We start from the raw sequence: 21229 nt of genomic DNA, 5'->3' as shown, positions 1-21229 counted from the left end.
GCAGGCTGGAGGTTTTCATGGAGATGAGTCTTTCTGTTTTGGACACAGTTGTTGAGCCCCGTACCAACTTCACGCAGCACTGATGTCTTTCTTGGGTTTTTTTCCTGCCCTGGTTGACCACATGTGCTGTGGGATGTGATTTTAGAGTAGTTCCTTACAGAAGCCACGGAGTTCTGTTCCTTCCAGGTTGGGAGGGACCCACAGACTTCTTCTGTGAAGGGCCACAGAGAGAAAGCGTAACGGTATTCCAGGCTTTGTGGGCTGTGTGGTTTCTCTTGGGCCACTCAGCTCTGCCCTGGAAGGTGAGAGCATCCCCAGGGCCCACAGATGTGTGGCCGCAGCCAGTAGAACTTTCCAAAAGTCTGTGGCTGGCCATACCAACCACTGAGGTGGAGGACATTTCTGTAGATGTGCAGAGAGAAGCTGCAGGTTGTGAGAGGCCAGTCCTTGGCTGTGGTGTTTTCTTCACACTGCAGGTTATAAACGTGCTGTGTTTGCACCTCTCTGTTCCCAGCCCTCTTAGTGGGGGCAGTAACTTGCCTTCCCTGCTCTCTGCACCCCCGCTTCCTCCCAACAGAGTTCCTGTGTGAAATTAACTTCTCCTTCAGTCCAGGGAGGGAGGTGAGTTCTCAGCTTTACAAGCTTGGCTCTCAGGCCAGGATTGTGGAGGGCCCCTAACCTTACGGCTTGCCTACCACAAGAGGGTCACACAGAATTTGTATTTGCCCTTCAGAATTTGGTATTTTTCAATTAAGGAGAACTATATACAATTATGAAAAAAGCAGTAAAAGCTGGAGAAAGCAAAAAAACAAAAACAGCTTACATAAGACATTATGTGAAAGCACAGTTTACAGTGAGCCCTTAATGTGGTTTTGTGGACAAACAGGACTTCTTTTCTGTGGACATGGTTTAGTTTGCCTGTTACTGTGGTCTGCGGATGAGCTTCATGATTGGTTTGTGTGGCCGGGGAGAGGGGGCGTTGGTGTGTACCTCTCTGCTGGCCTGTGGGTTCTGGGTGCAGTACTGAGCCCTGTTTCCCCTGCTAGACGGTGGCACCGACCAGACCACCCGTGGACCCCACCCAGTCCTGCCTGCGGCCCCCACCCTCCACCTCCACTACCTCGACTGTTGCCCCCGCCAGTGGCTCAGGCCTGGGACCTTCACCTGCACGCGCCTCCCCAGTGAATAGACCCTCCTTGGCAACCAACAAGTCACTGTCTCCGGTCACCTCCCGCGCTCCGGGGGCAGCCGTGTCAGCGCCCCCGAAACCACAGAGCCCAGCTCAGAATGCCGCCCCACCCCAGGACAGTTCTCAGGATAAGCTGGCAGAACAAATAGCCTTGGTAAGTGCCTGGAAAGATTGTAGTGTGGAGCCCAGCTGGTAGAATGCATTTGATTTTACTTTCTAAGGGCGCAGTAGTTTAAAACGAAGCCCCTGATGGTCAGGATGACTGACTGAGGTATGTGATCAGGAGAGACCAAGATAACAACTGCATAGTGGGCCCTGTCCTACTGCAGGTAGACTGGTGTGGAGAAGGTCTTTTCTGTGCTGGTGTCAACAGTTTGGGTGTGGGGATTGGGCAAGACGTGGGGTGCTGACTGAGAGCTCAGAGCCAGCTGGAGGCTGCCCAGGCCAGTGCAGGTTGCGGCCTGCACTTAGTTGGTGCTTACTGTTTGTTGGGTGACTAAGCAGTTATGTGTAAGTGCTCTGCCGTGACTGTTGGTCTGGGTGCGTTGTCCCATGTGTGTGGGATGGGGCAGGATTGTAGATTCAGTGTGAATTAGTGGCACGCACCTAAACTGTGTGCTGGATGCTCCTTGCAGGAAAACCAGATCCATCAGCGCATAGCAGATTTAAGGAAGGAAGGCCTGTGGTCCCTCCGACGGCTGCCCAAACTTCAGGAGGCCCCGCGGCCCAAATCCCACTGGGACTACCTGCTGGAGGAGATGCAGTGGATGGCCACGGACTTTGCCCAGGAGAGGAGGTGGAAGGTGGCCGCTGCTAAGAAGGTAGGTTTGGGACACAGGCAATCACAGTTCTCAGGGCAGCCTTGGGAGGTGTTACGGACAGAACGTGCTGTACATGGCAGGTCTCCCAGCCCCAGTCTCTAAAGGGTTTCTTGACTCATGATGTGGGTAAAGAATATCCTGTGGTTTAGAGAGAACCTGCTCTGTCATTCCTTTCTGAGGGTTGTCCTCAGGGCTCCAGCATGGGCTGCTGGGAACAGACCCAGCTCCTTTGCTGCAGTTCTGTCCTGGCATTTAGTTTCTTTTCTGGCCAGTTTCACCTGACAGTTGGCATGAAGGTGCCTTCAGCTCCCCAGATCCAGGCTAGAGAGTAGGAGGGGGAAGAGGCCAGCTGGCTGGAGGGCAGCTCAGGCACTCGTGCCTGGCCTTAGGGCTGCTGGCAGGCTGCCTGCTCCGTGCTGCCTAGTCTTCCTGTCCAGCTTCTCTCCATTTCTGCCTCAGACTTCATTTCCCTCTCTCTGTTCCGAAAGCAGGCACCCAGCCTGGGGGAGAACCTCTGGGAGGGGTTACTGCTGATGCTCGCAGTGTGGAAGGTGGCAGATTTCTAGGGCTCTTAGGTCCCAGAGCACAGAGCAGCTGTCCTTGTGTGCCTGTGTGTAGCTCCAGGCCAGGTGCTTCTCCCTCCACTGCTGTGTGTCTCTTCCTCTGGATTAGATTCATATTTCGTATACTTTCAGGACTGCGATTGGTCTTATGTGCCAGACTGTCCACGTCCCTCCTCTGAATTCTTACGCTTGCTTTCCCTGCATAGTTTTGGTAGAGAGAAGCTGAGTCCATGAGGATAACAGCAGGGTGTGAATCTAAAGGGTCTTAAATCAGGTTCTTTGGTATTTCAGAAAATAATAGTATCACACTCCATTCTAGAGAAAAATATGTGTACTTGGTATAATAATCCTTTAGGAAAGTCAAGCAGCACATTGGCAGTAGTTTTTGCTGGAGTCAGTGTTTCTCCTCTGCTGTGTGTGCAGGTGAGGGTGTGCCTCTCTGTGAATTACATGCAGTTATGTGCTGAGAAGATTTTAAGAAAATGTAACATATCTTTTTTTCTGATGGCATGAAACAGGGCACAACATATAATTCTTGAACTTCTGTTTACTAGCTTGTCAGAACTGTAGCTCGTCATCATGAAGAGAAGAAGCTTCGGGAGGAAAGGGGGAAGAAAGAAGAACAGAACCGATTGAGGCGAATAGCTGCATCAACTGCTAGAGAAATAGAGTACTTTTGGTCAAATATTGAACAGGTAAATTCTGAAATTTTGATCGGGTCCTGGAATCATAGACTGTATCAGAGTTGACAAGGGAGGCTTCTGAACCATGCGTGACTCTGTGCTGGAGAAATCCCACAGGTAGAGCCCCAAGTCTCATTTAGAAAGGCGAGGTCCATGCACTGCTGTGGCACCCCTGGACTGTTGGCTTATTAAGATACCTGGTTCTACCTCTCTGTTTCTCTTTGTTCATCAAAATCCCCATTGGCCACGATCTGCACGCTCTGTGATGTCTGTGAGCCTCCGTGAGGGGCTCTTCAGACAGACCTCTGTTGCAGGTCACTAAAGGGCTTCCCAGGTGGCATAATGGTAAAGATTCCGACTGCCAATGCAGGAGATGCCAGAGACATGGGTTCGACCTGTGGTCGGGAAGATCTGGAGTAGGAAATGGCAACCCACTCCAGTATTCTTACCTGGAATTTCAATGGCCAGAGGAGCCTGGCGGGCTACAGTCCAGGGGTTGCAAAGAGTCAGACATGACTGACCAGCTGAGCACACACATGCAGGTCACTAAAGACTGACTCATACTTCGAGAATGGCTCTTCTGTCTTTCTTTCTGTAACAGTTCTCATCTTACCCTCTGACAGAATTTGGGCAGGATGCAGCTGATACACTGTAATTAAAGAGTACCAAATTGAACATTTCTCTTTGAACAGCATGGGGGTGAGACCACCAACTCCGGGTGCAGTTGAAAATGTGCATACAACTCATCATCTGCCCTCTGTGTCCACGGGTCCACGGCTGCTTGTTCAGCCAGCCGCCGGGTGTGCGGTTGTCACGTTCAGCCAGCCGTCAAGCGTGTACTTGTGTAGGCTTTACCCCGGGAGAAAAACATCAGTGTGCACCAGTGACCTGTACAGTTCAAACCCATGTTGTTTAAACATCAGCTGTGATCTGAAGTGAGGTTGGACAGCTGGGCTTTTGGTCTACAAATTTTAATGTTTTCATATATGGAACTTTTATAATATACATCCTTAATAGCATGCTTATTTATTTAACTGTTTGCATTTAGGTTGTGGAAATAAAACTACAAGTAGAATTAGAAGAAAAAAGGAAAAAGGCTTTAAATTTACAGAAAGTTTCCCGGAAAGGTATGATTACTTTTTAAAAAGTCTTCCCTTTTGCAGGTTGTGTCTGCTTGAACTCTGCTCATTGTCTCCCTGTGACATTGTGGCCCTCTGTGGAGCCTGCCCAGGGAGACCTTCTTTCAGCAGCCTGGTCCTGGCATTTCAGTTCTTTTGAGATTTGCTAGTGTGAGTCCGTGCCCACAGGGAGGTCAGCTTTGGCAGGCTCTCAGAACTGGGGACAGTGAGATGAACTCCCCTGGCTTCGACCCCTGGGGCCCCCATCTCTAGCTGTCTCACTGCTCCCATGTTGCTTCACAGTAGCTGCCTGGTCACTGGCCACCCAGGAGGTAGCCTTCACTGGGGGAGGGGATAGATTCTCTCTTTTATTGATGAAGAAACTGAGGTGAAGAGGTGGTCCCTGCTGAAAGGCATGGATCTCTAAGATCATATAAATCATGAAATAGAAACTTTGCCAGATGGGAGACTGGGTTTCTGCAGAAGCATCGGTGCTGAAAGCCGAGAGTGTGTATGGAGGTGGGGCTGGTGCTGTGCCGCCCTGTGTTCCTGGAGGGGAGGTGGGCCTCGCCCTTGCTACCCTCTCCTCCTGTGGAGGGGACGCAGCAGCGTTGCCCTTGGTTGTGTGAGGAACGTCACCTCCTTCACAGCCCTAGTGAAAACGAGTCATGTTACCTGTCTCTTTAGGAAAAGAGTGGAGACCTAAGGGACTTGATGTACTACCGGAAAACTTTCTGGTAAGTACGGGACTGTCGTGTCACTGTGTGAGAGGACAGAAGTGGTGTGAGTGAAATGCAGTGCCTGACAAAGTGGACTTCCTTGGGTCTGGAGAAACTCATAGACATGAGTAGTGTTCTCTTTCATTATGAAATCAGCCTCCCCTGGGCCTAAAGCGAGTTCTTCATAGCTTTAGGCTCATCTGGGTGTTCCTTTGGTGGTTTGGGGAGACACAGCTGAACACAGCAGGTGTGGACACACCTCCCCCTTAGTCTCCCTCCTCCTCTGCCTCCTCCGCACCTTTCCTGTGTCTGGTGTTGACACACCTGTCATGGCCTCTCCACCTCTTCTAAGTGCATGTTGAATAGACATTTCTGCTTTGGTTTCTCATTCTGTGTGTTCAGATCGCACGCTTAACAATTTTTGTTCTGCGTTTCAGGATTCGGGAATATCTGGAAGAAAAAGAAAAGCGAGCATGTCTTTAACCGATGACGAAGGTCTGTCCCCTTCCTGGTGCACTTGGGTGTCGGCAGGCTCTCTGACAGTGCAGCTAGAGAGCTTGCTCAGTGCCCCGAGGGTGTCAAGTATGGCCCTGCCTGGAAGAGTCAGTGGTTCAGTGGCTTGTGCTGTTGGGGGCCAGGTGCCTGGGTGGATGGTGGGGATTTTGCAGTGAAGAAGTGAAGTGCTGGATTGTGAAGGAGGGAGTGTGTCAGATGGTGTGTGTGTGTGTGCGCATGCGCACACATGCATGCTTTTTGTTTGTAGGGAGGAGAGGTGGTTAGTGTTGAGGAGTTAGCGGGAAGGAAGGCTCAGTTCAGATGGAGCAGTGACCTGAGGGTGGGTAGAGTTCCGCTGTGGGTGCTGGTGGCCTTTTCTCCACCAGGATTCAGGGGCAGGGGTGCAGGACAGGAGCTGAGCTCCAGGAATTTTCAGCTGGAGCCTCCAAGATGGCGATGGTGAATTTGCAGTGACACCATGTAAAGCACTTGTGGATTTTTCTGTAGTGGGCTCTGCAGGTGGACAAGAAGTTCCTTGTCGCTTCCTGTTTTGGCCTGAATAGGTCTGTCATGTGATGAAAAACCAGGCTCTATTTCACACCCTGAAATGGGAGAGAAAATATAAAGCATGGTCCCTGGTTTTTTGCTTACTTAATATATACTGTCATTTCCAGATTCAGCCTGAGAAATTAGGACTTAGTTTTAACTTCTGTAATAGCTATGTGAAACAGTTCTGGAGCCTTGTAGTGTTTCATGAATAGCTGAAGAGAAGCTGATGTGGAGTCTCTCTCTCTGACATTTGGTGATGACATTTCAGTGGAAGATGAAGAGGAGACGATTGAGGAGGAAGAAGCGAATGAAGGGGTCGTGGATCACCAAACAGAGCTGTCTAATCTAGCCAAAGAAGGTAGGCTCTGAGCAGCTTACTGAAGGTGCTTTATTGAGCATTTAAGACATTATAAACGTTTAAGGATAAGGTGTATAAGCCCAAATATAGTGCGCTCATTGTAGCCAACTGCACTGCCAGGGTTGAGTAGAGTATGGGGTAACCTTTTCCCAGGGGTGACTGCCAGCCTGAAACTTGCCTTTATCATTTTTTTGGCTCCATTTTTCCCCTTCCAGGCACGTAAATCCTAAACTAACTACAGCTTTGCTTGTATGTTGAAACTTTGTATAAACAGAACCACTCTGGAGGCTCATCTGCTTGCTTTTCTCAGTTCTGTTCCCGATTTTTGTCCCCTGTGGTCCTGTGTTGCTATAAATTCATTAATTCCCATGCTGAGGTGTTGTGTGTTCGCCCGTGCCGTGGGTTGTTGGTTGTACTGTTGGTGGGGGTGTTGGTGGTTCCCCTGCGTTTGTCCTGATAGACGGTGCTGTGTGCATCACTCTAGTGTTCCCTGTGTGCACGTGCGGGAGCGTCTGCTTGGAGTCGAGCGGTCGGCTTGTGAGGCATGCACACATGAGGTGGTGCCCCGTCAGAGTTAGAGCGGTTGTCTCAGGCCCCACATCTCAGGAGCACCTGTTCTTGTCAGCCTGTGGTGGGGGAGCATTGCCCATGAAGTGCAGTGTCTTCTTACCACTGTCTTTACCCGCTTGGTTTTGCATTTTCTTTCCTGTACTGACAGTGGCTGTTCTTCACATATTCTGGGCACATTACCTTGTCAGTGATGTTTGTCATAGTGACCTTTTTCCAGTCGGTTTGGGGTGGGTCTTCATTCTCTTTATGATGCCTTTTGAGAAATGAATGTTCTTAATCTTAGTGCAGTTGAATATGTCAGTGTTGATTAAAAAAACTTTTTTTAATCTCAAGATCAAAAGGATGTCTTTCCATATTGTCTAACATTTTTTTGCTCTCATACTGATGTCTTTTCATTCACCACAAATTGATTTTGTCTCTAGTGTGAAATGAGTGCAGTTTCTCTCCCCACCCCCACCCCTGCCAAACGGATTACAGATTGTCCCAGTGCCACTTGAAACAGCCATCCTTCCTCAGTGATGCCCGGTGTCAACTCAAATATTAGGTTTTCTGATACGCACAGCTCTTTCTGGCACCTTTATTGTTTTATCGGTCAGTTTATACCAGTACTACACTCTATTGATTGTTCTAGCTTTATAGTAATTTTTTTAATATAATACTATTTTTAAAAATTACTTTTTTATTATTTTTATTTGCACTATGTCTTCATCACCGCGCAGACTTTCTCGAGTTGCAGCAAGCAGGGGCTGCCCTTTGTGGTGTGCAGGCTTCTCATTGCAATGGCTACTCTTGTTGCAGAGCTGCGGCTCTAGTGCTCAGGTTCAGTAGTTGTGGCCTAGGGGCTTAGTTGCTCTGCAGCATGTGGAATCTTCTTGCCCTATGCCCCCTGCCTTGGCAGGCAGATTTTTATTCATTGTGCCACCAGAGAAGCCCTATAATAATTCTTGAGGTCTAGCTAGGTCAGGCCTTCTGCCTCATTCTTCTTTGAGGAGAGCTTTGACTATTTGGGGCTTATTTCAGTATGATTCAGAATCAACTTATCAAGTTTCAGAGAACCAATTGAGGATTTTGATGTAAATGTAGTTGAGTTAGTGGGTGTTTGGTGAGAACCATGTCTCTATGAAGAGTTTTTTTAAACTGTGATCAAAATAGTCTCTCCATTTACGTAGGTCTCTTTAAATAGCTTCCACTAACGTTTTCTGGTTGTATATTTTTGTTAGATTTAGTTCTAGGTGCAATATATTTTTTAAAGCTGTAAGAAATGGTGTATTTTTAAGTTACATTTTAATTTTTTTGCTGGTGTTTAGAAATGAAGTTGATTTTTATTTGTTGATCTTAAATCCAGCAACACTGCTGAATTCTCAACCTCTTCATCCCCAAATATTCTTTCTTTATAATTTGGTCTTTTATTACCATTCTTGCAATAAAGTGTAGCAACAAAAGTGTTGATGGTGGACACCTTTGGCTTGTTTTTGTTGTTTTTGGCTGTACTGCACAACTTGTGGGGTCTTGGTTTCCTGACTGGAGGTTGAACCCTGGCCCTCAGCAATGAAAGCATGGAGTCCTGACCACTGGGCCACCAGGGAATTCCCTGGCCTTTGACTTGTTCTTGACTTGAGAGGGGCATTTTCACCTGGAAAGACAGTAACTTGTGGTGGTTGGTCATGACTGGTTCAAATTCAGTGTTCTGTTTCACCTCTTAGTCTTTGAGCTTCACCTTGTCTTACTTTCTTGTAGGCCTTTCTCATTCTTTCTCATTCTCGTGTGCATCCCTGACTTGGTAGAGTCTGTGTTAACTTGGAGCTTTAGCTCTTCCACCACTTCCTGTAGTGCAGGAATTGGGAGCAGCCCAGCTGGGTGCTTCTGGCTTGGGTCCTGCGGAGATGCAGCCATCAGCAGGCCCAGCTTCTGGTCCGTGCCCTGCCCCTCCAGCCACTCACAACTAGCTGGCTGGCTATTGGCAGGTGAGCCCCAGTCCCCTCACGTTGGGACTTCTCTGGGGATTTGTTCGAGCGTCCCCAGAACAGGGTGGCATGGAGGCTGGTCTCCCCAGAGGAGGTGGTCCATGAGCATCTGCATCTCCTACAGTGGAGCCTTGTAAGGTACTCACTGTCATTTCAAGCCATCTGGTGGTCGCCCTGGTTAGCCCTGACCACTGGGGAAGCTGACCAGCCTGTGAGTGCCATGAACGATGTCACTGGGGGCGCGTTTTCATCCATCCACAGGGTGCCTCTTCCTGGTTGAGTCTCCTCTTACACCCTTCACAAAACTTTCAGCACTTTCTTTATGTAGATGTGAATTTTTTAAAACTTTAATTCTAAGTATTTAAAATACTTTCTATCTAAAGAAGTATAGAAATACTTTCTGAGTGGGATTTTTTTCTTCCATTATATCTTCAGGCTAGTTTTTAATGTGTGAAAGCTGTTGATTCCATGAATTAAGTTTGTTCCAAGACACCTTACTAAATTAGCTAATTGGTGAAGTAGTTTTTCAGTTGTTTCTCCTCTTTTTTGTTCCTACTTTGATAGCCATTATATGATGTATATGCACATTTCCCTGTATTTTGTTATGAAAACATTCAGACAAACCAAAGAAGTAAAGAACCTTATTATGAACACCCATGTACCTACCACCTCTCTTCCATAATTTCTTCTTCTTGGCTTTATCACATATCTACCTGTCAGCCTCATGTGATGAATAGTTTAAATTGTGAGCAAATCTGTCACTAGAATATTACGTCTTAAACAGATAGTGCCTTTCCTACTGCTCTTTTGGGGTACTTCTCTGTGGCATTTCTTACTTTGACTACCAATTTTATTGACATACAGTAAATATGCAGAAAAGCTTCTGTGTCACAGATACCTAGCTCACAGTGTTCTTTGCCTTGTTTTATACATAACACCATGTGGAACTGTGTTTGAACATGAACCTGAAGTCCTGGTTTCCAGTTACTTCCCCAGACAGATCCATGGAAGTGGGAAATAATGACATTAGAGGGCATGACATTTAAAGCCCTTCAGCTTTCATACTGGTTACCAGAAAAATAAGCCTGTTTATACCACTACCTGCAGTGTTGAGAGTATTTGACTCAGTATATCAGTCCAGAATTACAGTTTTTAAGATGGTTGCTGGTGTGATGGAGGACCAGTTGTGCACTGGTTTCTGGAGAGGCTCAATTAGATACTTCATGAGCCCTTTATAGTATTTTTTGTGTGTGACAGCTCCATATCCCTTGCCCACTGTGGCTGGGGCTTTAGTTTGCTGCGTTATTTGATCAATTAGGGTGAGCTTTTTATATGAAAAGGCCAATAATCTTTAATCACCCTTTTTGAACATTCTTTACTCGTGATTTTTATTTGATGTTTTGTATTTTTATGTGTCATCTCCACAATTATTTCCATTAGTAGTATTTTTATATTTTCATTTATTAATCTGTAAGTTTCATGTACATTTATTAGGTTGTATTTGGGTTATTTTAGGAGTATTCTTTTATGAATAAAAGTTGAGTTTCTCATTTCAAAGATCCTTACCTTATAAAGAAAATGTCTTATACTTTGTATCAGTAATGGGCAGTCATTATTAGCTTTTTTTTAAAATAAATGTGCTTTTAGAAAATACTTTTCCCAAGGAATTATTTTAAAGCCAGGAAAAGGAATATACAGTTGAGCCTTGAGCAACACAGTTGTGAATTGCGTGGATCCACTTACACGTGGATTTTTTTTTTCCAGTAGTAAAGACTATAATGCTCTGTGATCCGTGGTTGGTCAGGTGTGAAGAAACCTCTTACATGGAGGGCTGGAAGTTATATTTTCCTCTGCAGAGTCAGCACCCCAACCCCTGAGTTGTTCAAGGTCAACTGTGTGTGAAAGGGCCCTTCTCCCAAAGGGCCTTTCTTCCCAGCTGACACTGTTTGTGTAAAATAATCTTTCTTCCTGCAATCCTTTCCAGCTGAATTACCATTGATCGATTTGATGAAGTTGTATGAAGGTGCCTTTCTGCCAAATTTCCAGTGGCCCCAACCTAAGCCTGACAGTGAGGAGACAAGTGAAGAAGAAGGTCTGTCTTGACATCTTTGAAGAATTCAGCTTTGAAAACAAAAGCCAAAATATCAAACAGAAGGAGGACACCTAAAATAGAGTTTAAGAATTACTTTTACTTTTTTCAGTCTGATGAAAGAAAAAGTTGAAATATATTCAATGTAAAGTTTACATTAATAGTGTTATTAAATTGGTCAACTTGGCATGGTTATCAGAACATTTGATCAAGTTGTGAACAGTGTAGAAACAGTCTTCTCCAGATTGTATGTCACCTAGATTTTATCATGTTTATCCAGGCTGTGCTATGCTTGTTTAATTTAGCACACCCATTTTAAGGGCTTTACCTGACTTTTATTGAATGTTCCAAGCAGGTTCACAGACTATGCCCCATAGAGTCTACTTCTTGTTTTCACCCCTTCTGTTCTGGTTGGTAGACTTGGCTGCCTGTGGTGGGTGGTGGGCAAGGGAGGGGCCCAGAAGAATTCTGAGAGATACAAGGGCCTTCTGGACCCATTGCTGCAGCCGAACTTCAGGAGGGGCTGCTGGCCCCTTGCCCAGACTCAGCTGCTTCTGAGCCTTCTTTTCCTGAGGGCAGAGAGGTGGCCACTGAGCCCTCAGAGGCCGTGAGTCTGTGAGTGGCACTAGCACTAACGCTATGCTGACGTTTTCCAGCTGCACCCAGAGGCCTTCCAGAGTGCTCCTCCAGACTCTGTAAGAATTTGTACCTGTTTGTCTGGAGAGCAGTGTTAGCTGTATAAAAGTGAATTAAAAACAAACTTGCTGCTTCGTTCTGTATTTGAAGTATTTGGGTTCTGTCGACTCCTTTTTCTCTTCTCTTTTTTCTTCTTTTCCCTCTCTTTTCATTCTTTTTTATTTCTTTTCCTTTTCATGCTAAGTGGGCTTGTAATACTATCACAGCATCTCTGACCCCACAAATCCCATTTTCCCGTTGATCACAGACATGGAAGACTGCCCAGGGGACCGCGAGAGCCGGAAGGACGTAGTTCTCATCGACTCACTCTTCATCATGGACCAGTTTAAAGCTGCAGAGAGAGTGATTGTCGGGAAACCTCATACCAGGGACATCGCAGAAGTGACCGCTGTGGCCGAAGCCATCCTGCCCAAGGGCAGTGCTCGGATCAGCACCGCGGTGAGGCTACGCCCTTCGTGAGGGATGGTATCCCTGTGAGGGGAAGGTTCCTTCTTCTAAACCAGCTCTTTATCCCAGCGGCAAAAGTTGTTGGGAAAAACAATCACGGATCTTTCCTTTTCTGTTATCTATGAATCACCTTTGTGGCCTTCCAGTAGGCTTATCCTGTGACTGCTCTGACTTCACTTTGGAGAAAGAATTGTAGTGGTTCTCCTGAGAGGTGTGTGTTGGCCTGTCTGCCCCGCAGGTGAAGTTGAATGCCCCGGCCCTGCTGTACGGCGCCCTCAGGGATTACCAGAAGATCGGCCTGGACTGGCTGGCCAAGCTCTACCGCAAGAACCTCAATGGCATATTGGCAGATGAAGCTGGGCTTGGGAAAACAGTGCAGATCATTGCCTTTTTTGCTCACCTAGCCTGTAACGAAGGTAAGAGTCTGTCATTGTTCAAATAGTTTGTGTTTGCTGAGACTGAAGCGTGAGTGGGACATCTAGCTTGAGGGTGGGGGTGGGGAGGCCTTTTTTCTCTGTTCCTTTGTTTCTGCTCCAGGACAGGGCCTAGAAGCACTCATCTCTGGAGCCAACAAAACTCTCGTTCACAGTAGATACTACATCAAGTAACTCACAAGTTCTCTAAGTCTAATGTAATATCAGATCCAGCCTGCTATGACTGAGGCTTTGTGACTTCCAGGGTTCTGCTGCCCACCAGTGTGGATGGCAGAACAGGCAGCAGGGCCTCTATGCTGCTGCTTGTTGGCATGAATCCTTTCGGCTGGGCGCTCCCTGCAGTCCACCCCTGGGCTGATTGGGGAGCGGCCCTCCTGGTAAGATCACTAGCACTGCCCTTCTGTCTCTCTGCTGGATCCTGCCACCCACAGGGCTTCTTTCCTAGAAGGGTTCCATGGGAGTAGCCTGGAGCCCTGTGAGGGTTTGGCATCTGCACAGCAACAGAGGGTCGGGGTGTCCGCTGCCCCCACAGGAGGCTGTGCCCTCTACCCTAAATGTCCACTTCCTCTGCCCTTGGCTCTTTGAACTCACCCGGAAGTTCAGCTTGACACTGTTCACCACCCTCCGTGCCCGCAGGGCTACAAATGAGTCTGTGCCCATGTCTCTAACCAGGACGGTGGCTTGTGGGCTTCCTCTCCCAAAGGAAGGGTCTGCTGGCACCTAGGGTGGAGTGATGGAGGGCAACAGAAGCTCATGGATGTTCCAGCACTTAGTCAACTCCCAGGGACCCTTCTTCTCTGTGTCAAGCCCTTTAGAGGCAGGAAGGAACAATTGAGCTAGAAGAGTTGACATCCTGAGTTGCTCGATAGAGGTTCCTTCAGCGCAGGAGTAGTTTGTGGCCCGTCCGGATTCTGACACAGTTACCTTAGCGTCTTCAGTGAATAACTCTGCCTTGCCCTTAGTTTTGAAAGCTTACATTTAATACAAGTGAATCAACTTCGTGACCTTTTCTTCTTGTGTTAATATGTTTGTTTTTGACCCAGTACCACAAAGTGTTCAGTGTAGTACTTTAAAATTGGCTTTAATTATCTCAAGATAGAAAAGCTACTGTGTCTCCTGTCTTGTTTAGTTGAAAAAAAATGTTTCTTATTTATAATAGCGTGAAATTGGAAGCAACATATACTTCCTAAAATAGGGGATTTTATTTCATTAATTGAACAAACAAGTGACTCAGTTATTCATTCTGTAGGTGCTTACCTAATACCTACCCCATTCCAGGTACTGTTGTAGTCACAGGGGGTGCAGCTATGAACCAAACAAAGCGCCCCCCACTCAGGAGGCCCGCGGCAGGCACAGTGAATAAGGATGCAGCTTATTGGCTTTGTGTACTTTGTACCTCGCAAGGTCTTTGAGCAAAGGCCTGAGAATGCTGTGGCCACCTGAGTGCAGGGCTTGGGGAGGTGGGGTGGTGGGTGCAGAGGCTGAAAGAGTTGCTGATGTGTCCACGGGGCAGTATTGAGGCTGGTGTGGTGGCTGGAGCGTACGGAGCCAGGAAGGCCCGTCTGCTGGCCGGGTGGGGCCTTGGTCTTCCTCCTTAGAGGTTTGTGTTACTGCTAGTGTTGGAGGAGTCACTCGGGCACCTTGGTTCTGGAAGCAGACTGAAGGTCCAGCTACTGGGAAGCTTGACAAGTTGGAGGCGAGGCAGGTGCTTGGCAGGTCTTAGCGGGCTCTGAAGGGTGGGTGGGTGAACCTCTGCTGCCTGCTCCACTTCGGGACGGGACAGACCGAGGATGGCTCACCTTGGATGTGGCTCCCCTGTCTGCCTTCACCCCAGGGGACCCAGTGTCCTTGGGCTCATCATTGAGTAACCATAAAACTGTTCACCACTTCCTCAAGAGTAGTGGGGTAGCTCCAAGAGAGTTTGAGCGTGGGGGTTCTGATAAGTTCACACAATTAAAATTGCTCATAAACTCACCACCTTCTTTAGTGAGCAGTGCTGAGCATATTTTCAAGTTTCTGTTGGCTATTTGTGTGTCTTTTTCAGAGGAATCTCTGTTTAGGTCTTATGCGCATTTTTTGATTGAGGTGTTTGTTTTCTTGGTATTGAGTTCTGTGAACTGTTCATATGTTTTGGATGTTAACCCTTTGTCAGTCATGTTGTGTGCATATATTTTCTTCCATTTGGATGATTCTTTTTAAGGATCAGTATAACGCTTTGCATATGAGCTGTTATGACTACAGAGGTGTGCGTTATAGATATTTTTTCCAAGTCTGCCGTTCCTAATTTTTAACTTGGTTTAGGTTTATTTTAAAGCACAGGAGTTGAAATTTATGTATGTATTACTGTAGTAATTTAAACAACCTTACTTTTCTGGAGAATGAGATTGACACTGTGGTTTGGGATGGGTTGGGATGGTTTGGGTGTGTTCTGATCAGCAGTTGGCAACCGTCATGAGCATGAGTGTTGGACCAGTGCCCACTGTGTGGGGGTGGCAGCGGGCCATGCTGGGTAGGGGGGCTTGGCAAGTGCTGGGCTCGGGGCTCCTGCCTGAGGTTTCTTCCTTCCTGAGCATCATTTTGTGTAGATGCGGGTTCTTCCCGCTCCTTACATTAGTGGTCCATGGTTTTGAATAAATTCTCATTTTACCGGGCACTTACTTGTTCAGCACCTCTGTGAAGTGTGCCCTGTGGCGGTGCTGGGAGTGGAGACGCAGCATGTTGTCCTGCTCTGTAGGGAGGACGGAGGACAGCCCTCCGGCCCCAGTGATGCCTGCTCTAGTCGTGCCTGGACTCCCCTGCACACCTGCTCGCCAGGCACAATGCTGGACGCCTGGACTGGACACACGGCTTTTGTTACAGAGGAAACTTCTGTCTCCTTTGTAGGCAACTGGGGCCCTCACCTTGTCGTGGTGAGGAGCTGCAACATACTCAAGTGGGAGCTCGAGTTGAAGCGTTGGTGTCCGGGGCTCAAAACGCTCTTGTATGTTGGCAGCCATAGAGAACTCAAGGCAAAGAGACAGGTATGTTATTTTAAACGTGAAAAAGAATGAAACAGAAAAGTATCTTAACTTCTACAGAAAGCAAACTTCAAAGTATTAGCATATGCTTGTTAGTGTAATTATTGTAAATCACTCATTTGCGAGACCCCAGACCTTGTAGTTGTCTGGACTTGGAGCCCCTGGAAGCAACAGACCATACTCAGTAAACTGGCCTGCAGGGGTTCCCTACAGGGTTCATGCTTACCTCCCAGAAGTGAAGAGGCTCCCCCCCGGCCCCCCGCAGAGCCCAGGTGGTCTCTGGAGGGGCTGCCATCCTTTTAAACCATAGATCTGTTGGTTATCACAGGCAGAAATGAGAAATTGTGATGCATCCTGGGTTCTGAATTATAAATCCATAAATAATTCCCATGGACGTGTTTATAAGGAGTATTTGTGACAAACAGAAGAGCTTCTGAAATAGATTTGGACTTGTATCTATTTTCTGCCCAGTATGTTCTAGTACTAGATTCTAAGTAAATGTTCCAGATCACAGTTATTCATTGAAAAGAAAAATTTGGCTTATAGTTAAACTCTACTGTGTTGAGTAGTAGTTACTAAAAACGTGTGTTTTCTCTGAGGTGTCTCTTCTTGGCTTTTTCTTTTTTATTTTTACGATCTCTGGTTATTGCTCTTTAAAACCTTAAATGTAATCAGTTGCAACATAGCTATTCATGTTTCCTGTCAGCTTCTGAATATATGTTTCCCTTATTAAGATTATATACCATGAAAACAAGCCCCACTTCAGGACACTGCATGCTAATATATTTTCCAAAAGCAATTGTTAATGCGCCCAAAGTAGTTTCATAATTTGTCCACATGAGGGCTTCAGCCTCCTAGAGAAAAAAGATCCTAAAAATATAAACAGCCATTTTCTATGTGGTGGCAGCAAATTATTAAGAAAAAAGGGTGGAGTGACGGTGATGGGGACAGGGTAAGTGGGTGGTGAGTCCTCCAGGCGGCTTGCGCTGAGGAGGTGGTGAGGCCTGGCTTGTGTGCTACAGGGGTGGACGGAGCCCAACAGCTTCAACATCTGCATCACATCCTACAAGCAGTTCTTCAAGGGCTTCGCGTCCTTCACGCGGGTGCGCTGGAAGTGCCTGGTCATCGATGAGATGCAGCGCGTGAAGGGCATGACCGAGAGGCACTGGGAGGCCGTGTTCACCCTGCAGAGGTCTGACTGCCCCTGCCACGTGCCCTGTGCTCTGTGTTGCTGATGTAAAGGTTCTTTGGAGGAACCATAGGGCATTGCAGACCCCCAAATGGCCTTTCAGCTGCAAAGACTCCCCCTCACCTCTGTCCCAGCCCTTGAGGGCTGAGGAGACCCAAGGCTCTTGCCTAATTCAGTTCATTGACTTAATTTGTGTGTGCACACGCGCACATGTGTGTGCGGGCTCTAGAGGATCACTGTCCCTCTCCTTGAGCATTGTCAGAGAGAGCAATTCTGTGCCCAGCCTGAGTCGTCTCTCCGCCTGTACGCAGCCAGCAGCGCCTGCTCCTCATCGACGCACCCCTGCACAACACCTTCCTGGAGCTGTGGACCATGGTGCACTTCCTCATCCCCGGCATCTCCAGGCCCTACCTGCACTTCCCCCTGAAGGCCCCCAACGAGGAGAACCAGGACTACTACCACAAAGTGGTCATCCGGCTGCACCGGGTACGCGCCCGTGAGCCCCCGACATCGCGTGCCTGTGACACCATTTTTGGAAAGGAAACAATGGAGAGCTCTTTCTTTTCAGGTGACACAGCCCTTCATTTTGCGGAGAACTAAGAGAGACGTAGAGAAGCAGCTGACGAAGAAATATGAGCATGTCCTCAAGTGCCGCCTCTCCAATCGACAGAAGGCCTTGTACGAGGATGTCATCCTGCAGCCAGGGTGAGTGCACGCCCCACCACCCTCTCTGCCGCATGGAGCAGGGCCCCCTCTGGTCTCTCAGAAGGCTCCTTTTCAGGAGGTGGGTGCCTGGAGCTGGAGGCCCCGCTCCTCTCAGACTCAACAGTCCTGTCTCCTCCCTGGTCCTGTCAGAGGCTCTGCTCATAGCTGGCCCAGGAGGAGCGCAGCATTGCACCAGTGTGAGAGGACTCGTGTGGAGTCAGGGCATTCCTTCCCCGACCCAGACAGACCCCTGAGCTCTTTGGGACGCCTGCCCTGTTGCTCTTTGGGGGCATGCCATGGAGAGTGCCCCCACGTCTAACCCATGCCCTGGCTCTCTGGCCTCCCGTCCTCTCTCATGGGGCAATGAGCCAGTCTCAGAACCACAACCTTGTGGAGGTGGGTTGGCATGTGGCAGATTTACTCACCAGGTCAAGGGGATGCACCAGCTGTGCATTCATAAGAGTGGGGACAGCAGATGGGGAGAAGCCCGGCTGGCATGTGCTCGCGCCCTGGCAACGCTCCTATCTCTTCCCGCATGTGCGCAGGACCCAGGAAGCGCTGAAGAGTGGGCACTTTGTGGATGTGCTGAGCATCCTCCTGAGGCTGCAGCGGATCTGCAACCACCCTGGGCTGGTGGCACCCCGGCTCCCGGAGTCCTCCTACACGGCAGGGCCGCTGCAGTACCGCTCTGCCTCGCTCGTCCTGAAGGCGCTTGACAGAGACTTCTGGAAGGTACAGAGAGGGCGCCAGAGGGGTCTCCACTGAGCTCTGTTCCAGGAGCTTCTGGACATCAGTGTCCACTAACTTGTGTCCTGTGCTCTGCATTGCCGGATGCTGGGCAACATCAAGGGGCGTTTGTGATGGGCCTTGCCCTGGACCGAGAACCTGCTTTGGAATGGACCCAAGGGGCGAGCCCACGATGTGAAGGATGCTTTGAGGGTTTTCCTCCCTGGCTCTTGGCTCGTGAGCACAGCAGAGTATGTGAAGGAGAGCGGGACTTAGAACTGCAGGACCCTTGGGGTGTTTTCATAGGTGTATTTGGGGGTGGGGACCCAGGTCTTTTTATGAAAATATTAGTAGCTATACCTAGGGCTTCCCAGGTGGCACAGTGGTAAACAGTCCAGCGTGGGTTTGATCCCTGGGTTGGGAAGAGCCTGTGGAGGAGCACATGACAATCCACTCCGATGTTCTTGCTTGGAGAATCCCATGGACAGAGGAGCCCAGCAGACTACAGCCCCTGGGGTTCGGAAGGAGTTGGATACCGCTAGCAACTAACCATGCACACACAACTATCCCTAGGTGGGGAAATTTGGTTGTTTTTAACCAAAAAAATTATAGCTGTATACCTTTCTGTGTTTGAATTTGGGGGTAATGAAAGTTTTTGAAAACCCCAAGTTTTAAAACAGAACAGATTGGGTTAGGTCAGGTGATTCCTAGCACAAGTGTGCTGAGCTTACGGGTCTCAGTGGGGTGGGGCTGTGCCCTCGGGGTCGGCATTCCTACTCTGGCTTCCACACAGGAGACTGAGAGCTTGCCCTGACCAGCCAGGCCACTGGCAGGCTGGTGTCTGAGTTCCCCTTTGCTGCCTCTACCCCAGAGGACCAGGGATCAGGTCTCACAGACACTAAGGAATGGGAACAGCCCTGTGGCCTGGATAGACTTGTGCAGGTTTAGCATGTGACCCTGGGGCCAGGTCGTTACGGATGGAGGTCCCGGCTCTGCCTCGTCAGGGGTGCGGTCTTGGGTCCTCAGTTGGCCTCGATCTCCTCACCACACCAGGCACTTGTGAGGAGTCAGTTAATGTACACGACGGTCTGAAGAAGGGGCCAGTTGGTGAGCAGTTGATGGTGAGTTAGTGTGAGGGATGTCGTGCTGCCACTGATCACTACTCTTAATGTAGGAATGTGTCCTTTGTTGAGTTAGAGAAAACCTGAGCCATGAGGAATAAAGATGAATCAGAAGCAGGTTATCTGAAGATACTGCTTGGGTGGGGAAATGTTTCATGAATGGAAGTCTTTATGTTGTGTTTTCATTTTCAAAACAGCTTAGTTGAGATAACACACTGCCATAAAGCTCACTGGTCTGAAATGTACAGTTTGTTGGTTTTAGTCTATTCATAGAATTGTGCAAGCATCGCAACTAATGCTAGAACATTTCATTGCCTCAAAGAAAATCCACACACACTGTTACTCCCATTCTCCGCCCCCTGCCCGCTACCCACCTGTGTCTGGACCTGTGGATTCATCTGGTCCAAACATTTCGCGTCAGGGGCTTACTTCACTGAGTGTAGTGTTTTCAGAGTTCGTCCATGTTGCATTATGCGTCATAATCTCTCTCCTCTGTTGTCTGGATGGACCACATTATGTCCATCTGTCCACGAGCTGATGGACACTTGGGTGGTTTACACTCTTTTAGGCAGTGAGTGCACATTCATGTACAAGTTTTGTGTGGGTGTGGGGCTCTCTTCTCGTGGGCACATGGGTGACAGGTGAAAAATTATGGGGTCATGTGTTGAGTCCATGTTTAACCTTTAGATGAGTTGCCAGACTATTTCCCACAGTAGTTGCTCAGTTTCCCATCCCCATCCATGTGTGAGGGGATGAGGGCTTTCATGTCTCCACTTCCTTGCCCACACCTGCTGTCTCCCACCTTTGATTCCCGCCATCCTGGTGGGAGTGAGAAAGTCCCAAGAGAAGAGCAGGTGGAGCAAGCTGCCCCAGGGTTCTGGACACAACGACATGCCACATGCCCACAGCACCCGCACCAGGACACTGGGGCCTCTTTCCAGCCCCGCCTTGACAAGACCGAGCATCTCCGTCTGCTTAGACCAGCTTTTCCCAGGCTTGTTCCTCTCCTCTGCTGAGTCTATTCTGTCTCTAAGTGCCGCTCTCTTCTTTCCCACTGCCTCTCGGGATGACCACATGCCATCACTCCCATGTTAATGATGGGGAACTTGGGACTTGACTGTGGTCCAGTGGTCAAGATTTTACCTTCTAAAGTAGGGACTGTGAGTTCAGTCCTTGATCAGGAGCTAAGATCTCACGTGCTTCATGGCCAAAAATCCAGAACATAAAACAGAAGCAATATTGTAACAAATTCATTAAAGACTAAAAATGGTCCACATAAAAAAAAAAAAAAGGGAACCGAGCATACCGAGTCCCGCAGGGCGTCTCTTGGGAAGATGGCCAGTAAGGGCCTGTCCTTCCCAGTTTGGAATCCACTTTGATTCCTAGTCAGTTATTTTTTTTCCTGCCTCATGCAGCAAAATTGTTTTATTTTTTCCCTAGGAAACAGACCTTTCTATATTTGATCTTCTTGGCTTAGAAAATAAAATGACTCGCCATGAGGCAGAACTGCTGGGTAAGAAGAAGGTGACGCGGAAACTCTTTGAGGAGCTGTTCACTGCGCCGCTGCCGTCAAGCAGGCCTGCGGCCGTCAGACTGAAGCCCAGCAGGTGTGTGGCGTGGTGTGGAGTGGCGCTTCCTGCTCACCAGCTGCCTCTGACTGGGTCTTGGCTGGCTGTGGGTCGTGGGGTCCGGGTGACATCCCCTCTTCCTCCTGCTGAAACAGACCCTGGCCTCTCAGGGAGAACTGAGATGACTGAGTTTGAGTTCCACACGAGA

General features: G+C 48.4%; 1 protein-coding gene across 1 annotated transcript in view; it reads left to right on the top strand.

Annotated features, from left to right (window-relative positions):
• Window positions 1-21229, top strand: part of EP400 (E1A binding protein p400) — a 111277-nt gene that overhangs the window by 42181 nt on the left and 47867 nt on the right. Inside the window, exons 7-22 of the mRNA XM_040251573.1 lie at window positions 1047-1343; window positions 1825-2010; window positions 3128-3268; window positions 4305-4383; window positions 5062-5111; window positions 5531-5588; window positions 6406-6495; window positions 11014-11121; window positions 12062-12252; window positions 12500-12677; window positions 15579-15715; window positions 16735-16904; window positions 17213-17387; window positions 17470-17606; window positions 18152-18338; window positions 20894-21060. Of these exons, the coding sequence (XP_040107507.1) occupies window positions 1047-1343; window positions 1825-2010; window positions 3128-3268; window positions 4305-4383; window positions 5062-5111; window positions 5531-5588; window positions 6406-6495; window positions 11014-11121; window positions 12062-12252; window positions 12500-12677; window positions 15579-15715; window positions 16735-16904; window positions 17213-17387; window positions 17470-17606; window positions 18152-18338; window positions 20894-21060 (2351 nt within the window). The remainder of the gene's footprint in view (window positions 1-1046; window positions 1344-1824; window positions 2011-3127; window positions 3269-4304; window positions 4384-5061; window positions 5112-5530; window positions 5589-6405; window positions 6496-11013; window positions 11122-12061; window positions 12253-12499; window positions 12678-15578; window positions 15716-16734; window positions 16905-17212; window positions 17388-17469; window positions 17607-18151; window positions 18339-20893; window positions 21061-21229) is intronic.

This window comes from Oryx dammah, unplaced genomic scaffold, assembly GCF_014754425.2.
Source record: "Oryx dammah isolate SB20612 unplaced genomic scaffold, SCBI_Odam_1.1 HiC_scaffold_12, whole genome shotgun sequence".
In the NCBI taxonomy this organism is placed as follows: domain Eukaryota; kingdom Metazoa; phylum Chordata; class Mammalia; order Artiodactyla; family Bovidae; genus Oryx; species Oryx dammah.
Note: the sequence above shows the minus strand (reverse complement) of the source record. Positions and strands in the feature narration are given on the sequence as shown.